The 20,055-nt window shown below is 37.1% G+C and overlaps 1 protein-coding gene across 1 annotated transcript in view; it reads left to right on the top strand.

The window, feature by feature from the left end:
• The first annotated feature begins 18,338 nt into the window (after positions 1-18,338).
• Positions 18,339-20,055, top strand: part of LOC127622487 (nesprin-1-like) — a 173,528-nt gene continuing 171,811 nt past the window's right edge. The window contains 1 exon segment of the mRNA XM_052096589.1: positions 18,339-18,441. Within this exon segment, the coding sequence (XP_051952549.1) occupies positions 18,339-18,441 (103 nt within the window).

Here is a 20,055-nt window from a genome sequence, read left to right as displayed (position 1 = left end):
GTGAAGCCTCCACACGTGCTAGTTCTCCACAGTAATGTGCTCAACAAGATTCGTCCTCCACCACCCGGATTGAGGTGAGTCACTACACCACCAGGAGGACTTTGGGAATTGGGCATTCCAAATTGGGGAGAAAAAAAAAAGTTCTATCATAAATAAATGCTGATGTTTCTTAAAAGTTCAGTTAATATGCTTTCTTTCAAATTATATAACATATTCTTAAAAACAAAATATTCTAAAAAAAAATATTTATAATTCTTTAAAACCGTTTTGTTGTGAAGAGAGGCTTATTTAGAATGTTCCTACGCCCCTGCCTAAATCTAACCCTCACAGAAACCTTTTTGCATTTAAGATGTATGTTAAAACATTATTTAGTATGTTTATTAAACTGTTTGCCTTGTAATTGTCTGGTCCCCATAATGCAGGTGATATCAAGTATTATTATTCTTGTGGGGATATTTGGTCTCCACAATGAATGCAAATCCTGATCCGAACGCACTCACATAGCTGTGACAGATTTGATCCAGGCCTCACCATTGGTCAAGAGGCCGCACTTAAGATCTGCACTCTGATTGGACACCAGGTGGCAGTGAAAAGTAATGCTGATACCTACTGTAGTGTCTATGAAGCAGAGAGAGGGAAAGAGAGAGAGAGAGAGAGAGAGAGAGAGAGAGAGAGAGTGAGAGGCTGTTTCCTGCAGAAGGCACAGAACTTCAAGTGGGGAAAGAAAGCATTTGTTTGCATGGCATGCAGTGATCTGAAGCTTTCACCCTCCTTAAATGTAGACATCAGCTGATCCAAGATCATCTCTGGTGGAGCCAGAATCCACTGACCTGCATCAGCACCCAACTGACTTGAAATCAGTCGAATGGCATCTGCTCGGCACTATGGCCGTTCAGACAGGGAGATTGCCAATGAGATGCAGAGGCTGCAGGGTAAGTGCTTACGCATGCTTTCTCTTAAAGGTGACCTCGCTGCTGTGTAGGATGACACAGCATATATGTACAGAGATGTCACTAGAGCTATTTTAAGGATGAAATGACTTATGTATAACTTGAATGGATTTTAACATGAAAGAGATGATTTTGTGATGAATTTGCATGTTTTGTTTTAAGACTGCACCAATGAATTATGAAGTCCCTGCTGCTGTTATATAGCTGCACTGTGTGAATGCATCTCTTTGTAGCTGTACTGTATGTTCTGAGATAAGTGATGCAAATAACCAGAAGTGTACCATCTGCAAGCATGAAAAGTTTAAGGTTTGCTTGCAGATGATGCTTGACAGTTCTTATGACATCTGTTGCAAAATGTGTTTTTATGTGTTTCACACACACACACACACACACACACACACACACACACATACGGTCACATTCATTTGTTCATCACAACTCCAGGGTTTGTTCACAAACACAGTCGGAAATGGGTGTATTGGAGCATCTTTGGCCAGTGTCTTATTGACTGGCATTATTGTTCTGAAGTGTGCCCTTTGTGTGGACCACGGTTAAGATTGAATCAGAGAGGCAGAGGAGAGTGTGTGAATGAATGTAGAAATTAGATTAGGATGAAGGATTGCTTAGAGAGAGAGGGCTTACAGAAGAAGAGCTGACTCTGGAGGTCTGTATTTCCTTCTGCAATAAACAGAATTAAAGTGTGCCACCTCTAAATCTTGGTAAATGATATGGATACTATCACCCCAATGACTCTGTATCTTTTACACAGCAAAAAAACCCCAAAACAATATTATTAACTTGTTTTCCAGTATAGGAATCTAGACATCCTAGAAAGATACATTTTCTTGAGATATATTAAAATAAATAAAAATATTAGATAATATTAAAATAAATAAAATTAAAATTAAATGATAATAAATTAAGTTATTTTTCTTTCCCCATTGACATATGTTATAAATATAAATCTAACAAAACTTATCAATGTTCATTCCTAAAACTAGACTAAAAATGTTAACCCACCCGTACCTCAACCTCAGTAGCAGCAAATGTGAATCTTGTGAGAATTTTGCAGACAACATGTAGTTACCCTTTAAGTACATTGTATGCATTTTAATGTTAGTACATAGTAGTTAAAGACACCTACTATAAAGTGGGACCAATTATTCTCTGAAAACTAGTCCTTTTATCCTACAAATTATATGCTTCTCAAGTAAATGTATCTAGTTTAAAGGATGTTTAGATATTATTACTGGACCTTTTGAGCCTACTATAGTTTGGACTGTCACTGCTATTATGATATAGAGACCTGCTATTTAAACTGCATGGGCACAACACTTTGTTCTGTAGGTAACATGCTGAAGGACTGGGCTTTGGCCGCCCTAGAAACCAGAAGTAGAGCACTGTGAGTGTCACACCAGATTGATGGTGTGTAAATATGCTTGTGGGGAAATTAATCATGTGTTACTACTATGTATGTGATTCATTATGATATTGCTCTCTTATGCCTCATTGGTTGGAAAATTAAGGCAGAGCAGGAAATACAGCCATAATGGTGTAGTTATGTAAACATGTTCATGCTTAAATTGAAACAGCAGTGGATAAGCTGTCATATCTTGATACTACTTATAAAAGAATAATGTTAAGAAAAATAAACCTATCAACACTAAATGATTCAAAGCAATACTTTAGGTCACTGCAACAAAGGATACTGTCAAACATGCATTCAATGTATTTTAAAGGAATAGTTCCACACACACACACACACACACACACACAAAATAAATCTGTCGTCATTTACTCACCCTTATGTTGTTCCAAACCCTAATGACATTCTTTTTTCTGTGCAACACTAAAGGAGAAGTTTAGCAGAATGTCTGAGCTGCTGTTTATCATTTCATGAAAGTGGATGGGGACCATAGGCTGACAACCTCTAATAAGAATATAAAAGCTCCATAAAACATCATATAGGTAGCCCATACAACTTATTCTTATTGTAAGACTTTTGAAGCCATATAATAGTTTCTGTGAGAAACAGATTGAAATTTAAGTCATTATTCACTGAAAATTTTGTTTGACAACTGTGATTACATTCACTTTAATTTTATGGAACAGAGCAGCTTGGACATTTTGCTATAAACAATTCATTTTTGTTCAGGTGAAGACAGAAAGTCATACGATTATGAAATTTGGCTGATGATTAGTTGTCAAACAAATAATTACAAATTACTATTAATTGTCTTTTTTAGGGCTTTTACGATTATAAAGATTAATAGTCATAGAAATTATCATACTTCTTAGGTGTAAGTGTGCTTCATATGCCAAAAAATCTCATTTATTCATACTTAACTTGGAATCATATTATAAAATGCACCTCTCAGCTTTAAAATCAAATCTAATACATACATAATCAAACCTTTATTGTGTTCTGTGTTCTTTATTGTGTTCTATGTCATATGTCAGTACATCAATGTAACATTTAACACAAATTAGAATTCAGTCCACTCAGTGTTCCTTCTTCATTGAGCTGAGTTTTTACTGTCGCCTGAGTGAGCAGATTAGAGTTGCTAATCAGACCAATTTGATCCCCTGCTTTGATAAGATTAGATTACCATTTCTGTGTGTGACAGTGAGAGCTTCCCTTCCTGCCCTAATCAAAGTGCTCATCAGCAGCAATATTCATTGGGATCAAAATATTTAAACCATAATTTAAATGTCCTGTTTTATTGCTGGAAACAGAGAGGGAAGTCTTGCTAATGAGCAGCTGTCTCTTCTGTTTTCGAAATGGGAGAGCCTGCATACACTGAACAAGGCTCGCACTCACACATACACAAATGTCCTTCCTCAGCTGTCTAACAGATCCTGCTAATTCCTGTTAATCTGTATTCATTCTTATCAATGAACTATGGCATTGATGCATTTTGTTAGATCAGAATATACTGCCAATGCAGCACCTAATAAAACTGACACCTTTCAATAAGGTTGTATAGGTTAAGATTGGTTAATGCAATAATTAACATGAACTAACAAAGTACAATGTACAATACGTTTACAATATTTATAAATCTTGATTAATGTTCATTTCTACATATGCTAATCCATTTTTAACATTAAAAGCCATACTAACGATGAACAAGGGCTGCTGATTTAAATTACCGCAATTTATCGTGTCCCCGGACCATAACATGGAACATTCCTACCACCAGAGCAATTTAAGCTTGCAGTACCACCTGTTTTCAGCAGGGTGCAGTTAGCGAAACTCCAGCTGCATAGGCAACATGCAGCTGTACAGGGAACAAACCACAGTCATGCTGCTTCGTGATTCGGCTACAACATTAAAACCACCTGCTAATATTGTGTGGGTCCCCCTTGTGCTGCCAAAACAGCGCCAACACACATCTCAAAAAAGCATTCTGAGATGATATTCTTCTCATCACAAATGTACTGAGTGGTTTTCTAATTTACTGTAGACTTCAGTAAATTAGTGTTAGTTCGAACCAATCTGTCCATTCTCTGTTGTCCTCTCTCATCAACAAGGCATTTCCGTCCACAGAATTGCGCTCACTTAAAGTTATTTGTTTTGGGCACAATTCTGAGTTAATTCTAGAGACTGTTGTGTGAGAAAGTCCCAGGTGATCAGCTGTTATAGAAATACGCAAACCAGCCCGTCTGGCACCAACAATTATCCATGCGATTATCTAATCAGCCAATCATGTGGCAGCAGTTCTGTGCATAAATTCATGCAGATACAGGTCAGGAGTTTCAGTTATTGTTTACATCAACCATCAGAATGGGGAAAATTTTTGATCTCAATCATTTGGTCCGTGGCATAATTGTTGGTGCCAGATGGGCTGGTTTGAGTATTTCTGTAACTGCTGATCTGCTGGGATTTTCATACACAACAGTCTCTAGAATTGACTCAGAATGGTGCCACAAACATCCAGTGAGAGACAGTTCTGAGGATGGAAATGCCTTGTTAATTATAGAGGTCAACTGAGATTGGCCAGATTGGTTTGAACTGGCAAAGTCTATGGTAACTCAGATAACCAATCTGTACAATTGTTGGCACTGTTTTAGCGGTGCGAGGGGACCTATGCAATATTAGGCAGGTGGTTTTAATGTTGTGGCAGATACTTAAAGTATCTACTTTTTTGGTTTTGGAAAAGGAAAACATTTTGAGTGTGTAGCAAAAGAGTGTGAGAGTATAGAGAAATGCTATCTTTTCATAAAATTGCTTCTTAAAACCACAGACCCCTTGGTCGCATGGTTAAGTGCACCCTGTCACCTTACACTGACCTGTCAATCATCCTTTTACTGTCATGGGTGTTTTGTGTGCAATCTACTATCGTTATCTTCATTGAATGTGTGAAATTCACAGTGCGTTGCAAGTGAAATATAACACATACTCTGTAACCGCAAATAAACATTTTTGATCATGTTAACAATATTATCTTATGAGTCAAGAAAAAAATATTATTAATCAATCAAACCCATTTATGTTCACTGTGTAAATGGAGCAGCATATAATTAGCAAATTAATAAATCAATAAAACATTAAGTTAATCACTGGAGTCTGTATGGATTACTTCTATGCTGATTGTCTGTGCTTTATGGAGCTTTAAAGTGCTGTCCACCATTCACTTGCATTGTGAGGACCTACAGAGTTGATATATTTTTATAAAAATCTTCATTTGTGTTCTGCAGAAGAAATAAAGTAATTTTAAGAACTGATGAAGCACCATTGTTCTCATTGCCATAATTGTAGTTTTCACGGTTCACAATTGTAGCTCTGAAGTGAACCTTTTTTTGAGCAAGGGATTGAGGGCAATATTAGCCGAAAAAGCATGCATGGATCAACACTTCGAAAATCTACTGAACTACTGAATCTACTGAATCCATCTGGGCAACTTTGGCATACCTTTTTAAACATACTGTGATCTGAGACACACTAATTCTCATCTCACATATTATTTAGAGTGGAAATTATGCACATTGAAACACAGGATCAGGCTTGCTTGACACAAGCGACAGCACAGTGTGAGAATGCATTCAAACAGTTGGACGGAGTGCATTTCCAAATTCAGGGATACCGAGATATGTTTCAAACTATGTATAACTTAACAGAGCGACCTAAAACACTATGTTTATGATGCAACGCAACCAAAGTGAGACACTGCAGAAAAGCCCTTATAATAAATGCTTTCACTGAGCACTTTATTAGGAACACCTGTACACCTACTTATTCATGCGATTACCTAATTTGCCAATCATCTGGCAGCAATGCAATGCATAAAATCATGCAGAATATTTGTATTTTTAATATTATATTCAACGTTCTCAGATAATAATAATTTCTTCTGCAGTATAGTTGCTAAAGAAAATCTACATGTTTGAAAGGTGTTTTACATATTTATTTAGTGAAACAAGCCAAAACAAAAAAAATATTTCGTTGCCGTGTATAATGGGGCGAAGACTTCCCTCTCTCACCTTTCTGTTCATGTCAATCCATCTTTATCTCACAAAAAATTCAAACTAATAAAGCTGCATATTGGCAATTTTCTTCACGATAAGAAATGCACAATGACATATATATTATGATTCAATATGTCGTGAGCCATCACGTTATAATCTAGCTGCAGCAAGCGTGCTTGCTCGAGGGACGAGCGTCCCCGTGACAGAGTGTGCATCAGCCAGGTGCAGTTTCAATCTCTCCCCCTTAGATCGGGACATTCACGCAACTCATAGAAGAGGCGCTGACCACACAGAGAAATGCCTGTTTCTGAGTTTGTAATTATTTACATGATTTGCTTCCATATTATTTGAAATTTAATAAAGCTATAACACATTAAATATAACTGCATTTAAGATGTGATTCCGGGGCACTTCCTTTAAAGGCACTCGACACGCAAGTTTTGCTTCAGCATAGCGTAGCGGCAGTTCATATTTTGCGATCTACATTACCTGAAGCTGTTTGGACTGTGAGCTGTGTAATTCTTCCTCTCTTAAGTCAGGTGCGAGCTGCAGTGCTGCTCTTATCATTAAAGTTTAAAGTGATCTCATGTTACTTTAAATTAGATCAAACGATTATTCGACAACTAAAATTTTTGTAGACAACTTTTTATTGTCGATAACGTCAGCTAATCATTTCAGCCCTACTCGGAAATGAACTAATATTTATATTAGCTGGCCATCAGTTACTCTCGGCAGTGTTAAATGTTGGTTAACTTCAAGCATTTCAAGATTTTCAGTGATAAATTGATAAGTTAAGCCTACTGATCTCTCTTTATGCACTTTGGCATTGTCAGAGGCAGATTTGAAAGCATCAGGGGCTGAGGCCAAAACTATCTACTATCCAACTATTCTATTTAATGCTATCCAAATTTCTATTTAAACACCTGCAATTCCAAACAAAAACATTCGGGCTGTACCAAAATAATTCAGGGCTCGAACCCTGAATGTTTTGACCTAGTGACGCGCCATTGTTATCTTCATTTTAATGCCCTGTTTTTAATATTCCATCTTCCTTTTTCTGTTCTGCGCCCCAGGCCGGAACACATTCCCCCTCTGACCATTTTTGTCATAGTAAGAGCAGCATCTGTAGACATAGGGTGAGCAGTGAAATAAAATAAAATGAAAAAATAAAAATGCATATTTGAACCCATTAAAAATGCTAAGACAATTTTAAGTTAAATAAAATAAAATAAAAGTTTATTTAAATAAAATACTTCCTTATATTGTTTATAATTTTTGCTTTTGGTTATTTGTAAGGTATTATAGTAGATTCAAACAATTTGATTTTATTCGATGCATGTGTTGCAAACCCCATTTTTGCACCCCTGGAATCCACAACACGGAGGCGGATGGGCTGCAACAGCAGAAGACCATGTCAGGCACTTTATTAGGACCATAGTGTTCTAAATAAAGTTCTCAGTGAATGAATATGTGTGTGTGTATATATATATATGTTAGTGTATATTGCCTTCTAAAGCCACTTTTTGTATTATCTTATCAATGATTTACTCGTCTACCACAATATTGTAATGCAGTGGTTCTCAGCCTTTTTGACTCCCAAGGCTCACCACTGTCCAAGACAGTATTTGAAGGCCCCCTTGCCCGAAACTAGAAGTGTCTGAAGAAAATAATTAATCATGGATAATTTTTTATTCTAGAAGGTTCAGAAAGAGTTTATAATTTGTAGGCTTCCATCTAAAAGTATTTTTTAGCATTTTAATTAAGTTGTATTATTTTAATATTTCTTATTTTAAATTAATTTTAAGTCATCTTGAGGCCCCCTTGGAAGAGTGCTGAGGCCCCCTAGTGGGTCCCACCACCTGGTTGAGAACAACTGATGTAATGCATTTTAACAGAATTAATATAAATTATTATTTTTATAATATATATTATATATTATATTTGGAATTGTTTAAATATTTTAGATTTGCAATTAATTTGATTAATAAATATCATGTTATTAATTTGAATAAAAAATGTAATCGATTGACAGCCCTAATTTCCCTAACTTCAACCAAGATTAAACGCTATATGAAAATATAGTTTATTGTCAATTCATGATACCTACTGTATTGCATTAACTAATACAAAAATATAAAAAAAATATTGTAAAGTGTTACGAAATTAATATTTATCAATCATCTCACATGTATCATAAAACATGAGACATTAGACATTTATATCTATTTCAATTAAAATATGCGCATATGTAACAGTAGCAGGCACACAAAATCTCAATGCCCTGTTTTCTCCTTTGTCCTCTTTTTGGGTACCTCACATCCAAACAGTGACAGGTTGTAAAAAAAAAACCACAGCAATTAGTGGCACCATATGGCAGAAAATGGCAAGTCTGCTTTGAAGCCCTCCCAGGCTAAAAAAAACTTAGGAATTTTGCTATTTATTTTCTATAATCATCTAGACAGAAATCCCACTCCTCTGCATGCTTTCTACATTTCACTGGTCGTTTGTGTAGGTGGCCATTATAAGACCACTTCTCTACCTACAGTCTGGTTGGCTGGGAAATGTGTATCATTCATGTTCTCATCTCTTTTTTCTCTACATTTGATATGTGTGAGTGTGTGCTTGTGTTACTTTGCTGCTCTTCTCTTGTGTCTTTGTTTGCTACTATTCAGTCTGATTTATGCAAAAGTCACACACAAAGGTCAAAGTCCAGTTCTGCTTTTGTATGCAAGTGGCACTGCAATTAATTCCTTTTTGTGTCACCCTGCACCTGTTTTATTTTAGGAGCACCTATGGTGGTCTTGGAGCACTTGGTGCCCTATATAGTAAAGATGAGACATGACAAAAGAAAAAAAAGAACAAAATACACCACATACCTACCAGTGCTAAAAATGTACATAGGAAATATAATAAACAAATAATAATTTAATGATTATATTAAAAGCTGGCCATAATTTGATAGTCTAGTGGTAAATTTGTTGTTTAGCATGTGAGGGGACTTGGGTTCAAACCCCAGCTTGTAAAATGTCAATAAACCAAGCAAAATTACAACTCAACGTGGAAGCCAGTGATCATCATAGACTTTTGTTATATTCAAAGAAGTAGGACATTTTGATAAGGTAAGATGTGCTTTTTATTTAAGAGATTATATTTTTGCATTCACAATATGCACAAAGAAACACAGAAAGAAACAGAGAGGCGCATAGAGGTCATGCCTTATGCTTAAGCACTTTCTCTTTAAGGCCACTCACAACAAAACTGGCACAATGCCACAGAGATGGCGGTAGAGCAGGAGAGAGAGAGAGAGAGAGAGAGAGAGAGAGAGAGAGAGAGAGAGAGAGAGAGAGAAATGGGTTAGTTCTGGCATTCTGCCGCAATGGCTGTGTAATGATGTGCCAGATATGGCAGAGATCAGCAGACCCATTCTCTACTGACCAGCTCAAGCACAGACGGTCACCTTGAACGCTGTGGAGTTGTGAACTCCCATGGTTGCGGTCCTCCTTCATCAGTGTGGTGTCTTAGATATTTCTCTCTCCATTACACAACACAGACTCGGCACTCTGTTTCAACTGCAAACTGCACAAAGAAGTAATACAATAGAGGTGCGCATGCAAAGCAACGTGCTGTAGGTCAGCAAAGACGAGAATGGGTGCTGTTTTCTATAAGATGAGGTGTGATTAATACTGTTATACAACAGTTCCAGTCTTCTAATCTGATTGGAGATGCAATGTTCCAAGAGTACTGATATTTAATATAACATCATTTTGACGCTTCATTTCTTTCTTCACGCTAATATAAAATATTACAGTTACAATACAAAAACATTACAATAAATGCCATTACTTTATCGACATACACGCCATAAATGGCTTAAGATCGACACTGGTAGATTTTTTCCCATTGTGCCAATTTCACTTGCCATGTAAACACGTTACCCGGTGATCTTACTGGCTCATCCAATGTGCACACATGTTGAGTGCATGCTAGGGATGTGCTGAACGACAAATTTCACTGAAGTTTATGCCTCCTACACACTATACGACTTTCAAAGACATCAGATTGCGGTACCGTTCATATTACACAACTGTCTGTCTTGTCATGGAAGTCGTAGCGTTTTAAAATTACATGAGGAATCGGCGATAGGGGTGAACACATTACAAAACATTTCACTATTGACGAATCCCCGACGGCCTTGCCTGGACTCCAAATTATGTTTCACAACAGAGTACACGTGAGAAGTGATACGAGATAGGAAAACAAATGCCTGATCATATGTTATGCATTTCAGAATATGATGTGTATGTTTTAAATAATATATTTGATTGGTTACAATATGAAAAAATACCTCCTACTGAAAAATTGACCTATTTGCTTTAAGAGAATTGGCAATTTCTCTCCTACTCTTCTCTTTCTCCACTCGGTTCTGGCACAGTTCAGAGGAAACATCACTGTTGCTCCAGCAAATGTTCCACTAAATGTTCCTCCATTTCTTCGGTCCAATGAGACTTTCTTGATACCGCAGCCGTGCAGTTGATGTTCTGTTGCAGGTAGCCTACCTCAGGACTCCTCCCACTGAAACTTCCTGTGTCCCGTTTCTTGCTCTCTCATTGGCTGTAGGTCAACGCTGCAATTGTATTCAGTCAAAACACATTTCACATTGTGCAATTTGGAGTCACAGACAGGTCCAGATATTTAACATCCTAGATATCTCGCTGACATCGGCAATGCATCGTCACTTCTCTCAGATCATGTCTTTGATAATTCATACATAGCGTTTGTTGCTTACAGGAGCGAGCTCAGATTTGCCTATGATTTCGGGCTTTTGACAGCGATCTCCACAAAACTATTGGCGAGTGAAAATCGGGCCTAAAATCATGTAGTAGGCCTATAAACTCGGCATTAAAGGGTAACTAAACCCTAAACCAACTTGTTTTAGTTAATGATCTGTAAGCATGGGGCTTTATTAGTACTGGTCATTGATTCAAGTAATTTTTTTGACATTTGTGTATAAAGTGTTTTAATTCTACAATATATGGTGTAAAAACGTCTGAGTGCTGCCCTCTGAAGGTTGAACGGTGGCTACTGCAGTTGAATTTTCCTATTGGCTGTTGCGGTACTTCGTGACGTAAGCGGTGACAGCTGACGTAAGCAGGTTCCAGCTCACCACGCCAGATTCATGTACATGTTGTCTTGTGACCGTGTGAGGAATAATAATAACATAGAGTCTGACAGCAGCTGTCAATTAATCCGTCACTACGAGTCTCAGGTACCCCAACCCCCCCCGCTCAGCCCCGCGCTCGGTTCGTTCCCTCTATCCCCGCCGGGGTCTGCCCACTTTTCCTGCATTTTCAAATATTTCTAGTGGGTGGAGTCAGACTCTGAGCAGGTGTTTAGTTACCCTTTAAACAGACATTTTGAAGTCGACTAGTCTAAAGGAAATCAACATTTATAAAACAGTAAAAAAAAAATTGTTTTTAATGTGACCCATTTAAAATACTTCATTTATTCCAAATCCAAAACTAAAATTCCACTAAAAAGGGGCCTTTATCTGCGACATGCTCACCTTGCATTATGATTGTTGTACATTAAATATAGAACATGACATGCATTCACTGAATCAATGTTAGAGAATATTTAACATATTTATATCAACATGTTCTAAACGGAATTCACCATGTTAAAGTTACTTAACATAGGCTATTAAAACAGTCAGGACATTGTTGAAAATAATTAACAGGTAGACAAAGCCATATCTACAAGAGCGAAAAAAATGCACTGAAAAGTTGCGCTTACTTCGCGACGTGCAGTCGTGCATTAGCTCTTGATATCGGATACCGCAAATCGGACCACTCTTCCATTCTGCTTCTGCCCATTTACAGACAGAAACTGAAACAGGAAGCACCAGCCCTCAGAACGATCCAGTGCTGGTTGGACCAATCAGATTCTATGCTACAAGACTGTTTTGATCACGCGGAGATGTTCCGGTTGTCATGTTGCGAATGTTCGTTGGAACAATGGTTTCGGGAAACATCAAATCGTTGAACTTTGTTGCTAACGATGGAACTTGCGACCGTAGTTGGTTAACAATGCTTTTGGGAAACGCACCGCAGATTGATGTGGTTTTGGCAAAAATGTCATAGAAGCACCACAAAATGAGGTGGTTGGTTCAACAGTTGCATTTTTCATCTCTTATTGCTTTCATGACACTAACAGTTTAGGTTTAAGGTTTAGGGTAGGGAGGTAGATTTTGTTGATTTAAAACTCAATACAGCATTAACCTTAAAAACCTCACCTGTTTTTCATCTCACATATGCTTTCATCACGTTATCGGTTAGGTTTAGGTGTAAGGTTTAGGGTTGATTGGTAGGTTTTGGTGATTTAATACTCGATAGGCATTAACTTTAAAGGTATAGTTCACCCAAAAAAGAAAATTCTCTCGTCACATACCCTCATGCCATTCCAGATATGCATGACTTTCTCTGTTCTGCACAACACAAAAAACGATTTTTAGACAAATATCTCAGCTCTGTAGGTCCATACAATTCAAGTGAATTGTGGCCAAAACTTTTATTGCCCAAAAAAGCATATTAAGGCAGCATAATAGTAATCCTTAAGACTCCGGTGGTTAAATCCATGTCTTTAGAAGAAGTTTGGGTGCGAAACAGATCAATATACAAGTAAATTTTATTTTAAATCTACTTTCACATTCTTCTTCTTTTGTTTTTGGAAATTTGCATTCATTTGCACCTACTTGGCGGGAAGGACAATTTATAGTAAAAAAGGACTTAAATATCTATATTTTCCTCACTCACTTATCATATAGTTTCTGAATATATGGATTTAACCTCTGGAGTCATATGGATTACTTTTATGCTGCCTTATTGTGCTTTTTGGATCTTCAAAGTTTTGGTTGCCATTCACTTGCTTTGTATAATCCTAATTTTCATGAGAGATATAGAGGTTTTCAAACTTTTGGTCTAACAACGTTCTCTCACAGTAAGCTGTTGTTATCAATGAGATACTAATCTTAACTCAGCTGCCAGTCAGAGTGCTATATCAAGATCACTGGGGCATCAACCACACAATACAGGGGGTGTTTCCTTTAGACATGAGCCCTTGATTATACACTTGTGCACTGCTAAATCAAAGAAACAGCCTTTCTGGAGCCAGACCCTTATTTTAAGGTGAAGTGTGAATTGAAATAAAGAGAATCGCAGATTAGCTAATTTTGATGTATTGTGCTGCCAGTGAGATGACCTGATGTAGTCGTTCCTTTTCAGCTTTTGTGCTTTCTAAATCACTGTGTGTTAATGCAGGTAATGTTTCTTTAGGAGGATGAACAAAATATTTTTTCCTCAGAGCTGTTTTTGAATCAAACTTCATGAAAACGTATATTTTCCTTTTAAGATACTATTCTTTGGGCTAATATGGAAAAAGAGCCACATCAGCATTCATATTTTATTTGAAAATCCAGTCCACAGCACCAAACCAAATAGGGTGTCTCTGAAGAAAATAACTATTGCATTGTATTGCATTTCCAGTTTGACCGACACACACATTAACTGATAAGATAGATAGCTGGATTGTGTTTAACTTCTCTTTTAGTCTTTAAAAACACCCATGACCTTTAGAGTGCCCTGCAGATAGAGTAAGACTCCTCATAATATAATTCTGTCTTATCTTTCAGAAGCAGGTTGACCTTTTTTTTTTTTTACTCGACCTACAACTGAACATTTTGGGGAACTGGTCAATAAGCTAAAAGCCAATGTTGCACCTTGCCTCTAGCAAACATTGCAAAACACTGAAGGTCAGTGGGGCATCTTTTCACCTTCTAATGTTTTGTGGTTGAGCCAGCATGTAATTCCACCTTTGATTGTTTTATCAAGACAGAATGTGGGGTCTTTCAATAAACTGAATATGCAAATTCTGAGCCAGTATGCTTAATAAATGGTCAGCGTTATGTTGTCATCGTCCAGTGAGACAGATACTACCTTTTTGTGTTAGAGTGACTGTATTCCACATGATGTGGGCAGTATTTGTGGGCTTGGTTCAAAAATTCTTAAAGTGGATGAAAAGCTTAGTTTGTCTGACCTACTTCTGCCCTGACCCTGACCACAACATCATTTCATTACTCAAACCAATGGGAGGTCTTTTAATACTCTTCAGATGCCATGATTGTCATCCGTTGTGAGCTAGTGGTCACATCTTTCTCTTTCTTTCTTTCTTTCTTTCTTTCTTTCTTTCTTTCTTTCTTTCTTGTCCTTTCTGTCTGTCTGTCTGTCTATCTATCTATCTATCTATCTTTTTTCTTTCAGTCATGTCCCTTTCTTTCTTTCTTGTTCAGTTCTATCTATCTATCTATCTATCTATCTATCTATCTATCTATCTATCTATCTATCTATCTATCTATCTATCTATCTATCTATATATCTATCTTTTTTCTTCCATTCATGTCCCTTTCTTTCTTTCCTTCTTGTCCTTTATTGTCTGTCTGTCTTTCTTTCTTTCTTTCTTTCTTTCTTGTCCTTTATTGTCTGTCTATCTATCTATCTATCTATCTATCTATCTATCTATCTATCTATCTATCTATCTATCTATCTATCTATCTATCAATCTATCTTCAGTCATGTCCCTTTCTTTCTTTCTTTCTTTCTTTCTTTCTTTCTTGTCCTGTTCTATCTAATCTATCTATCTATCTATCTATCTATCTATCTATCTATCTATCTATCTATCTATCTATCTATCTATCTATCTATCTATCTATCTATCTATCTTTCTTTCTTATTTCTTTCATGTCCTGTTATTTTTATCTTTCTTTTCCTTTTTTCTTTTTTATATTTTGTTTACATGTTAGACTGTTTTTTATATTTTCTTGAACATTCACATTTGACCAAACTCTTCACTTTCCTTGTTGATTTAAATTGCTCTGCCCAAATAAACTAAGCTAGCTAAGCTATGACTCAATTAAATGATTGACAGTGCTGTGCAGAATGACTCAAATTTTTTCTACCATTTTATATTTGCCCATTTATTTAGCAGAATATGTCTAGACACCCTCCAAATTTGAGATGTATTGTGAGAGCATCTGTTCCGATAAGCGCTTAAATAGTCTGAAACCACAGCAGGAAGTTCTCATTGTAGTAATCATCCTGAGTTATTCATAAAATCATTTGTGGCTTTGGACTGTAATTAGTAATGCTAATTTGGCAGCATAAGGGATTGGCGCCAGTGCAGAATTATTCGCATTTGAAAGGTTCACATGTTTGAGCGGAAAAGTGCAGGAGGGGAGACACTCTCAAGCTCTCTAAGACTTCCGTTATCTGCAAGGGTGAAGTGCTAAGAGCCGCACTCACTGGCCAGGGATATAAATAGTCTTCTATGTGTAGAAAGAGTTGTTGCTATAGTGATGGACGAAATTGAGCAATAATGGAAAAGTGTCTTGTTTCACTAGACTTATGATGGCCATTTTTCTGACGAGGTACAAAGAAAATGTAGTAAAGACGTGAGGATGGTGCTCACTTATAAAATCTACATAAAGGGACTAAATAAAGCTTTATTTCAAATCTAAATGCCAATGATTTTGGATTAGGAGGAGGTTAGTGTTAGTTTGTGGTAACTGTAAAAAGCTTAATTTAAGAACAATTAAAGTCAAAAGGAGGTCTGCACAGGCAGGCTGTATACTAAAATCCTGTATGTGTGTGGTAGAGAAGGAGTCTTCTCAACTTTTTCAAGCTCTTGTTTTTGGTTGTGATTGCTGGATCATTACAATTTTTGTGGATTGTCAAACAAAAATTATTCCCTTGGGAAATCACCAGGTACAGCAAGTGCATACATATCCCAGGAATATATGGCAGTGGGGCTGGACTTTTAACCCAGAAAGCTTTGTCTAGACTCTAAACACACACCTCCATGAATATCATTCCTTAAATCTAATGGCATTGTAGACCCACATTTCAGCTTAATGGCTTTGAGTACAATTTGATTTCCTAAGCATTCTGTACCACTAGGTGGTGTACTGTACTTGGTGCTGTAATTGTCTCTTTCTTTTTTTCTAACCTTTCTTTCTTTGTGCCTTGTAGACCTTTTGGTACTGGTGAACACTGGCTTAAATAGAGCATTACAAAGGGGAGTTGGATAGCCTCAGGTATCAGGCACAGTAACCCAGCATCTGTTTTTACTTTAACCACTACAGATCCCTAGTCTAGAATAGACCTTAGCCTCCACACAAGGTGCTTCTTTTAGTTACACAATACCCCCTGTTTAAAATCAAATTAAATGAGAATGAATGCTTTTCCAAAATGCTATCTCTTTTTTCAGTCTTTTTCTCATTGTTCTCTACACTAAAGTTGCTCCTATCTCCTGAATATATAAAAATAGACAAAGGCTTTATATAATATAAAAATAGCTAAATAGATTTTATATTCTCAGTTTTTCATTATTAAAAAAATTACTTTTTAGTTTAAATTATTTGCTCAATGCACTACGCAGCAAAATGACCTCAGTTCAGGACCATGGACAGAGACTAGATACTTTCATAGCAAAGCATTGATGGCTGATCACTTCTGCTGTCACTTATCTGACAATAGAGAACATTAGCCACCAGAAATGTAAAGTAGATATCATTGTTTGCTGTCTTTGCATGGCTGTTCAATCTAACAGTGATCAATCATCACAGTTTTTTGCCAGATTCACACAAAGACTTAAACTCAGATACTCATTTTTCTTTCACAAAAACACATACATGCATGCATACATACAGACAGACAGACAGACAAAGACATACATATATGCATGCACACACCTGTCAAAGAGTGATTTTCATTCAAGCTTGTGCAGAAGGAATTCCAGGCTTGAGAAGTTATTTGAAGATAACTGATAGCATATGACAGGAGCCATTTGATATTAATGACTTTCATGGTTAAAAACCATTTTGGGTGGAGATGAATAAAGGAGAAACTTATACCCATGATTAATGAAACTATCATAATTTTAGAGATAATTTTCATTCTCCCCAGGCTTTTAATTTTCTCATATCTTTATTTTTTAAATCTGCAATAATGATTTGTGGTTAAATCCCTCTATTCTTCTCCAGTGTAGAATATTAATGTAAAATTGTATATATAGTAAACCAGTGTTACAGCCTGTTTGTTTATAGCACTGGGACAAAAAGCCCTCATCTCATCTCAATTATGCATGTAGTTGTAAAGGGCTATTTGTTTTGCTAGACTGTTGAAGGAGGTTTATAAAGCCTTTGGGATCTGTAAATCAGTTTGAGCAATGTTTTCAGGCAAAGTTAATAAGCTCAGCCCAGTGGCTTTTCCTAAAACCATGGAATCCAATACATAATATAGGAGGGGAAAGCAATGAATTCAGCTGATCTTTGGGAATTTCAGTGCCTAATAAGTCCTGTCCGGTTTGGTCTTTAAAGAGTGGGTGTGCTGGCTATGTGACTCACAACACATACACGCACACCCACACACTCACACCAATCCCCCTCCAGTTTACAAGCTGAGATCTGTGAAGACATCACACATTCCCACACAAACCGATAGGCTGGAGGCACAAGGGGAATGGATTGTTCCTGCTGTTGTACTGCTTGAGATAGAGATGCTGAGACTGGCATTACACACATGCACATATTCCCTCATAATCTCTCAATTACAGCAGACAGTATAGGAAGAACATGGGCAACTGAACTCAGTTTTTACTGTGTGGTTACTTATGTTGGATGGTGAGAATGAAACAGGCACCCAAAAAAGAGAGCAACGAGCAACAGATCAGTCCTGGGAGGACTCTGAACATTTAGAGAGGAGAAAAAGATAGCAAATAAACTACCACGAGGAGAGAGCAAAGGTAGTTTACCCTGGCCAAGACCTCTCACCATCATAGGTGGATGTCCTCTCCATGGACTTTGCTGGAATGGAAGTCAAGGGCAAGGTGGCAAGACAGTGGGAGTATATAGCTGCCAAGAAGTCTGGCACATCCCTCAACTTAGTGCCAGGGGTTTCTCGGCACCTGCGTGGTAAGGGATTGGCATACTTGATTATAAATATGTTTACCATTGAATATCAGTCATCTCCTGCTATGATGAACATATGCTTTTAAGTAGATTCCACATGAGCAATACTTTGTGACAGATTTGCATTTTTTTATGCTTTACTTTGGTTCTATACTGATGTAAGATATTATGTGTGAGTAAACTGTTTGTGTGTGCGGTTTACGAATACATTTATTTAGGTTACAAACTGGTAATTACCAGGGTATTATGCTATAAATGTGGTTTATAAGGACATTTCTAGTGTCCCCATAATTTAAATATCTTGAAAAACATATTAAACGATGTTTTATTGAAAAAGTTAAAATGCAGAAAGTTTTTTGTGAGGGTTAGGTTTAGGGGTTGTGTTAGGTTTAGGGGACAGAATCTATAGTTTGTACAGTATAAAAATTATGTCTATGGAAAGTCCTCATAATGATAGGTATACCAACGTGTGTGTGTGTGTGTGTGTGTGTGTGTGTGTGTGTGTGTGTGTGTGTGTGTGTGTGTGTGCTTTCCGAAATTCTAACAACTTCCCCCAGTGGCCAAAACTGGAAGTGGTGTTGAACACATGAGCTCCAGTTTCGTGGTGAAATGTCCACAGAGGGGTGCCAAAAGGGAGTTGTTAAGCGAGTTGTTTTTGGTTTTAAGAGATGTTATACAGTCAGCAGAAATGCATATTTTATTAACCTAATGCCCTAACCCAAACCCCAACTATAAACCTTACAGTCAGTGGTGTAAAATGTATTCTTAGAGGGAAAATGCAACCTCTGAATATGTGAATGCGATTACCTCCTGGTTTCTGTGGGCCCACCAGAACCTTTGGTGAGTCGGTAGAAATGCAGGAAACACATTTGAATTGATGCAAAGATTGCCCTTGTCAGTATCTTGGCAGAACAGGGTTATTGTCAGGGTAGTGGTACATTCGGTATCAACATGACGAGTTTGTGTGTGATCGATATCGTTCTGGGAATAACGGGGTCATCTGTATGGCATCCTGCGCACATATGTACAAAATGTTGAGAAAGCATCGTAGGTTCTTGGATGGACTGAAGATACTTCACTGGTAGTATATGAGTGTGACAGTGTGCAACTAAGATAGAGACAGAAAATAAAGTGTTGATTAAACATGGTGGATATTTTAGAAAGGATTTAATTAGCAATTTAAAAAAGGGGCAGACTCCTGGATATAGCAGTGGAGATGCATTTGGGACATTTTGTGCATATATGACTCTATAGCTGAATAATATGTGAGAACTGTGTTTATTATGTGAGTTTGCATCTGTGTTTCCATTCAAAGTCACCCTGTCTTTATGATGATGGTCTGGGCACACACATACACACTGATACTCTAATACACACCAATGCAGCAGCAAATCATTTCTGTTGTAATCTATCATACTCCTCTTCTCATCAATATTTGAGTACTTAAGCTCTGATTCAGAATCAGTCAAACTATTAATTCATAAAATACTAAATTTTTAGCACATGTGATAAAGGTGCATGTCGTCTTCATTATGCATGAGCCAGTTCGTCCTCCTAACGCACACATGCACAAAGACGATGTGTGACACAGTTACTAGCTTCAATGTAATCCATCAG

Source organism: Xyrauchen texanus, chromosome 28 (assembly GCF_025860055.1).
Source record: "Xyrauchen texanus isolate HMW12.3.18 chromosome 28, RBS_HiC_50CHRs, whole genome shotgun sequence".
Classification (NCBI taxonomy): Eukaryota; Metazoa; Chordata; class Actinopteri; order Cypriniformes; family Catostomidae; genus Xyrauchen; species Xyrauchen texanus.
The sequence above is the reverse complement of the archived record's forward strand: the minus strand, read 5'-3'. Positions and strand labels throughout refer to the sequence as shown.